This window comes from Carcharhinus amblyrhynchos, chromosome 15 (genome assembly GCF_965287045.1).
Source record: "Carcharhinus amblyrhynchos chromosome 15, sCarAmb.v2.hapA, whole genome shotgun sequence".
In the NCBI taxonomy this organism is placed as follows: domain Eukaryota; kingdom Metazoa; phylum Chordata; class Chondrichthyes; order Carcharhiniformes; family Carcharhinidae; genus Carcharhinus; species Carcharhinus amblyrhynchos.
In genome coordinates, this window is record NC_137338.1 from 22046216 (window position 1) to 22053627 (window position 7412).

At 40.4% G+C, this 7412-nt stretch overlaps 1 protein-coding gene across 2 annotated transcripts in view; it reads left to right on the top strand.

The window, feature by feature from the left end:
• The window catches only part of traf3ip2l (TRAF3 interacting protein 2-like), a 59369-nt gene extending 54352 nt beyond the window's left edge, over positions 1 to 5017 (top strand). For both annotated transcript variants that reach the window (XM_080203584.1, XM_080203583.1), the window contains exon 9: positions 870 to 5017. In XM_080203584.1, coding sequence (XP_080059710.1) covers positions 870 to 1016 — 147 coding nt within the window. In that variant the 3' untranslated portion in view covers positions 1017 to 5017. The remainder of the gene's footprint in view (positions 1 to 869) is intronic.
• The last annotated feature ends 2395 nt before the right edge of the window (positions 5018 to 7412 follow it).

A 7412-nucleotide genomic window follows, 5' to 3' on the forward strand; every position in this document is an offset into this window, starting at 1 on the left:
TATACCTGTAGTTTTATTCTGAAGAGTAGTTATCCCAAGTTAGAGAGGCACAAGTTTGCATGTTGTACTTGTTTACTTCCAGTGAAATGTATGCACACAATCCTAAATCAAAGATAAAGGCAAAATATTGCAGAAATGCCGCCTTGACAAACAGTCTTCCAGATTTGAAACGTTGGCTCTATCTCCTCTCCACAGATGCTGTCTGACCTGTTAGGTTTCTGCAGCATTTTCTGTTTCTGTTGTTGTGACCATAAACCCTGATAGGATCTAGTTGAACTAATTGGGACCAGTCCATCATAACATTACAGCTCATAATACAATTTGGAGAAGAGATGAAGTATTGAGATGCGATAATGAGAGCTGAATAAGTCATGATCTGTGATCATCCAGCTTTAATAAACAGAATGGCCACCTTATTTTGAGGGACGACTTGATAGGAGTCTACAAGATTATGGAGAGGCATTGACAGATTGAATAGTCAGAAGCTTTTTCCCAGGGTGGAAGAATCAATTACTAAGGGGTATAGGCTTAAAGGAGATGTACGAGGCAAGTTTTATTACACAGAAGGTGGTGGGTGCCTGGAACTCGTTGCTGGGGGAGGCAGTGGAAGCAGACGCGATAGCGACTTTTAAGGGACGTCTTAACAAATACATGAATAGGATGGGAATAGAGGGATATGGTCCCTGGAAGGGTAGGGGGTTTTAGTTCAGTCGGGCAGCATGGTCGATGCAGGTTTGGAGAGCTGAAGGGCTTATTCCTGTGCTGTAATCTTCCTTGTTCTTTTGTTCTTATTAAAAACTGGCATTTTTAACCGATTGCAAAGGTTAGATTAAAAATTGGTTTGACAATTCTCATTTTTATTTGTTCAGAAACATGTTCCTTCATGGCTACAGAATACACATGTCTACCGCTGGCCATTGCAAAGCCAGGACGTTTTACGCCGACTGATGCGCCTGGAAAAATACAACCCTCCTCCAGTTGGTGAACTCCCAACCATCATCCAGAAATCCATATAATCACAGCTTGATCTAGCTGTAATCATATCATGAAACAAACTTCTGCTATAAGTGCCATACATTATTTTTTGGTTGGCTTTTGTGAGTGCCGTGGCTCAAGCTAACCAGTTTTCAAAGTTCTCGATGGGCAATTTGCCACCTTCACAATGCTTCCAATGTTGAGGATAAAATCCAATAATGGGGGCAAAACAAAATTGTGACCATAAGAAATGATATTTCTTCAAAGGCTTGCTTCACCCTGATGTGTTTTGAACATGTTTGTTATAAATGTGACTTGCTATGTGAGGTGCATCCTCAAAACCAGTAACTTTTTTGACTTGATGTCTTGTTTAAGAGGTCAGTTTTCACACAATTTCTCTCTTCAGCAATCTTTGTGGCTTTAGTCGGTGCTGTCAGTACTAACCGCAATCCAACATATGACGAGGATTAAATATCCAAGGTAATTAATGAGAGACTATGACAAGTTCCCATTCAAAGGGATCTGGGGGTGTTCCTACGCATGAACCAAAGTTAAGCAAGTGCAGGAAGCAATTAGGTAAACAAATTATATGTTAGCCTTTATAATAAAGAGGTTTTACTGTAATTGTGTAATTATTGTGTACAGTTTTGTTGATCTTCCTAAGGATGGATGTACTTAACTTAGATGGTGTCATTAGACTCATTTCTGGGTTAAGGATAATTGTCCTTTGAGGAAAGATTTGTGTGTGGGAGGACATTGTCTGGCCTGGGGAATCAAGAACTTGGGGACACAGTCTCAGATTAAGAGGTGACCATTTAGGAGATGAGAAGTTTCTTCCCTCGAATGGATTCAAATCTAGGAATTTTCTTTCCCAGTGGGCACTGAATGCTTAGTCGTTAAGTATGCTCAAGACTATGGTTGTTCCTTTTTGGTTCCTAAGGGAATCGAGGGATATTTGAAAAGAAGGAAGGTGTGCCTGAGGAAAAAGATCATCCATGATCTTATTGAAGAGCAGAACAGGTTCAAGGTGCCTGTTCCTGATGTGCTTAAATATAGGTATGAATTGCTTATTGAACGGGCAAAACTGCCCAAATATGTCCGTTGGCATAGTGGTTAGCATTGCTGCCTCATAACATCAGGGACCATGCTTCAATTTTGGCCTAAGGTGACTGTGTGTAGTTTGCATGTTCTCCCCATGTCTCCCTGTGTTTGCATGGGTTTCCTCCCACCGTCCAAAAATGTGTGGGTTAGATTGATTGGCCATGCTCAGTTGCCCCTTGGTGTCAGGGGGATTAGCAGGGTAAATACACGGGGTTACGGGGCTTGTTGTTGGTGCAGGTCGATGGGCTGAACCACCTCTTTCTGTACTGTAAGGATTCTATGACCCAATGAATAAGGTACAAACAATGACTTCATTATTACTGTCTATGGGAACGGATGGTGGCTAGCATGAGCTTTTGTCATGTATAAACAACAAGCTGCCTAAGTGGTTAAAATGGTGGAAGTTGCATTTTCTTATGGTCACATTTTTATCTTAATAGCCTTGTGATTTTTGTCAGCATCTGTCAGACTTGATCAAACAAGATGTTACTCTAAAAACCATAAATCTACATAAAAATATATATATTTGTGGTATTATTTGCATCAAAGATTAGTATCCTTTGACAAAAAAAACAAAAACAGCTAAAGGAGAATAATTAAGGTATAAAACAGAACCATTGTTATGTTCCATCTTTACCTTGAAAAATGATTTATTTTAAAGTTTCTAAATGTAGCTAAGAGTATTTTCAGACACATGGTAACCTTGCCATATTTTGCCTTAACTTTGTTTTAACATTTTGTTCACATTTTAAACAGCCTTTATTTTTTGTACTAATGTCATAATGTATAGAAGAAAAAGCTCATGTACAGTGTGCACTTGTCGGGCATTATCCCTTTCCACATACCTGGGGGAACAAATTTGCCTAAGCTGGACAAGCAACAGCATCTAAGATGAGTTAAATTTATCCCTGAATCCTTCAGCTCAGAAGTTCTTTTTTGCTGATGACATTGCAAAGCTGGCATTTTCAACAAGGGAACAGAATATCCAGGCCTGAGTGAACAGGGAAACTAACAAGGTATCTTCTCAACTCATGAAATGTAAAGATTGGGCAAGAAACAGGAAGGATTGAGGAAGAGAGTAAAATAATTGAATGCGATGTAAAATCAGGTGAAGAAAGAGAAATTGAGAGGAGGGTAAAAGATGGGATTGGAAGGGAAAAGAACAAGTAAAGAAAGCAAAAAGAAATAATATTGATAATTTTAAGATCTCTATGAAATTCAACACCTGAGGGAATGAGATTCCACATTTGCAAATAATTAATGTTCGCTGCCAGGGAGGTTGATCAGCAATTATTAGCACTTGCCACAAAAGGATATCTGCATGTGTAATAACAAGATGTAACATTCTGTGGTGGGTTTAATGGACAAATGCAACAAGTTGCTTCTTCAGAAACAAAACAAGGTGGCTCAGGGAAAGATGCAACATTGTTTTCAAAAGTAATAGCAGGGCAGCACTTTGGATATTTACATGTAACCTTCCTGGAATTACTGTACCATTTGCCCCTAAATAACAATGAGTGCTATTAGCATTAATTTGGACAGAGAATTCTGGGCCATTAATAATAAATATTATCTTGCAAATGTAAGTCCATTTCTACTTTTGCATCAATATCAATTTTTACTCCTCAAGGATTCTTTGTAAATTTTGTGTCAACCACAAATTTGTGGGCATTTTCCCCATACCTTTATGGATCATTTGATTTTATAATGCACACCTACTTATACTAATCTATAATGCAGGAGCTTTTGATTTGTACAAGATGCAAATTCCATTTCCGTAGAGGACGTATCAATTTTTAGAAAATTTGGTACGTGCTTCTTAATCACCAACACAGTGGGGCTACCGTAATGTCTGAATAGACAAAAGATACTTTGCAGTACTGAGCTCTGAGGGCCAGGATAATTATTTAACCAAACTGGATAGGGCGAGTTGACTGATCTGTACCTGGATGACAGTGGAGATGCACCCATGCCCATGGCTTGGGCGTGAGATCAGGTTTATCTGTGGCGGGTGCAAGATAATTATAAGTAAATTGAGGACAGGCTTCAGCGTGGCTCTGAAGTCCCATGTTATTAAATCATTCACAAATTCACATATGAAAAAGGAACGTGTGGGCCGTTAACATTTGAAGGACTGTTGCACCTGTATTAGCCATTGTATTCACAAGGCAGTTGTGGCAGAGGGCCGGAAATTGAACTGGACTCCCTTACATCACGGAAAATCCAATGCTATCTATCTACTTTGTTGCAATGGGAATAGAATCTAGTTTGCATGTATGGAAACAGATTGTTGTAGAGCTGGTATACAAAATCCTATGTCTAATGTGTTGCTTAGTTCCAATGTGCTTTGAACAGAAAACATTTTAATAGGCGCTATACTTTTGGTACTGGGTGTTTTTGAGTCCTTTTATTCTGCTTCATTGTTGGAAGTGTTATTATGAGGTGTCATGGAACACCACGTACGCTACCATAGAGTATTCTTCACTGCTGAGTGGAAGGTTAGGCAAAAACATGAAGCTGCCTTCAAAGACCACCTAACAAACAACTTAGAATAGCATTACCCGAATTCTGGAAACATGTTTTCTACAATTAGCAAATGGCCAGCGTAGAAGAGACTGGAGGAGATTCATAATTCTTGCTAACCAAAGCTCTGGTAAATATGTCAACAGCATTTTGTACTATTTTTCATAGCAGTGAAATTCACAGAATTCCTGTCACATCCTTTAATCCAGAATGTGATGGAATAAGGTTTAAGGAATTTACACACTATAAAATAACCATGGGATATATTATTGTAATTAACACAGCTTTGTTTATCTGGTGGAACATAACATCAGGAGTTCAACTCTTGACTACCTTGGTACTGTTTGTACTCTGAAATCAAACAATTTGCTGTCGTAATAATATGTACTGAATGGAATAAATCAAACTTTTACCAATATATTGTGATGTTTCTGATACAGCATTCTTAAAAAGCCATTCTGCAGGGAATGGGCATCATTGGCAAGGTGGTGGTGGGTATCTGCTCTGAGCTGTGAAGGTGCTCCCACAACATAGTCGGGCACGTTGTTCTCAAAAAGCAGGTAAATGTAATCAGGTCAGGGTGGTGTGTGATGTGGAGAACTCGGATATGATGATGATCTCATGCATTTGCTACTCTTCAACATCTACATAACTCTACGTATTATAGATATTACACATTGCAGTCATTGAACACGGTGGTGTACAATATAATCATGGCTTCATCCTAGGCTTCAACCAAACTGTCTTCCCTACCCCTTGATTCATGCAGTGATGGTGCATCCAGAACCCTCTTGGGCTGGAGAATGTCAAAGATCCACAATCCTCCTTTGAATGAAGGAATGCCTTCTCATCCCTGCCCAAAATTATTGTTCCCTTGTCCCGAGACTGTGCACCTGTGTTCTAGATTCCCCAGCAAGGGAATTTACTCAGTCTTTCAAAGGACAGATCTTTCACCCCAGGGGCCAATCCAGTGAAACTTCACTGCACTGCCTCAAATAAATGTCTACGCTTTCTTAAACACAGCGTGTAAAACTGCACATCGGATACCAGGTGGGGACTTCATAAGGTCTGTACAATTGTAGATTATCTTTCTTCTTCTATTCCAATCCAGTTGCAAGAAGGGCCAATATATAATTTGCCTTCCTAATTCCTTGCAGTGCTTACATGCTGACTTTCTGTTCCTTGTTCAGGTCACTCAACATTTAGATGTTTCATTTTTTTTAATGGGATGTGGGTGTTGCTGGCTGGCTAGCATTTATCGTCCATCTTTAATTGCCGTTGAGAAAAAGTGATGAATTACCTTTTTGAATTACTGCGGTTCATGTGATGTGATGTAGATACATCACAGTAAGAAGTCTCACAACATCAGGTGAAAGTCCAACAGGTTTATTTGGTAGCACAAAAACACAAACCATGCAGACGTAAAGACATGCAGACGCTACAACAATGGATGAATGAACACCACTCGACAATCACCAGGCAAGAATGTTCTCCTCCTGTTGGGGAACACTTAAGCAGTCATGGGCATTCAGCCTCTGATCTTCGGGTAAGCGTTCTCCAAGGCAGCCTTCACAACACTCGACAGCGCAGAGCCACTGAGCAGAGACTGATAGCCAAGTTCTGCACACACCAGGAGGGCCTCAACAGGGATCTTGGGTTCATGTCACACTATCTGTAACCCCCACGACTTGCCTGGGCTTGCAAAATCTTACTAACTGTCCTGGCTGGAGACAACACACATCTCTCTAACCTGTGCTTAACCCTCCGCTAAACAATGTTTGTACCTTTAAGACTTGCATTCCAACAATTATTTTGTAAATTGAGTTTGTGTCTTTATATACTCTGTTTGCGAACAGAACTCCCAAGCACCTGATGAAGAAGCAGCACCCCGAAAGCTTGTGGCTTGTTCTACCAAATAAACCTGTTGGACTTTAACCTGGTGTTGTGAGACTTCTTACTAAACTTACCCCAGTCCAATGTTGGCATCTCCACATCACGTGTAGGTATACTCACAGTGCTGTAAGGGAGGGAGTTTCAGGATTTTGACAGTGAAGGAAAAGCGAGATATTTATATATAAGTGTATGTCAATGTTTATATAACACAGCCCACAACTTGAGCATTTGTGCACAGTTCTGGTCACAGAAATGATGTGATTGCGCTAGACAAGGTACTAAGGAGAGTTATGAAGATGTTGCCAAGACTGGAAAATTGCAGCTGTGAAAGGGTTGGATAGGTTGGGGTTGTTCTCTTTGGAATGGAGGAGACTGAGGGGAGATTTGATCGAGGTGTACCAAAGTATGCAAGGCCTGGATAGAATATATGGGCAGGGCCCATTTATTTCCACAGAGAGGTCAGGAACTAGGGGGCATAGATTTAGAGTAATTTGTAGAAGGATTAGAGTGGAGATAAGGAAAATATTTTTCACCCAGTTGTTTGTAGAGGTCTGGAACTCATTGCTTGAAAGGGTCATAGAGACAGAAACCCTAACTAATTTAAAAAGTGCCTGGATATGCACTGAGGTGCCATGACTGGCAGGGTCACAGACTAAATGCTGGAAAGTGGGATTAGCCTCAAGAGCTTGCGGACACATTGGGCCAAATGGCCTCATTCTGTGTTAGAATCTTTCACTGATTCTAGATTCTATAATAAGATGAACTGATAGGGTGGATGAAGGGAAATCGTTTCTAGGGGTGCGATTTTCTTGCTGCGCTCGCCCCAAAACCTGAAAATCCCACCCAAGGTCAACAGACCTTTGCATGACCCTGCCCACTACGGTACCTGTGGTGGGTGGGATGGGAAAACTCCTCCCACA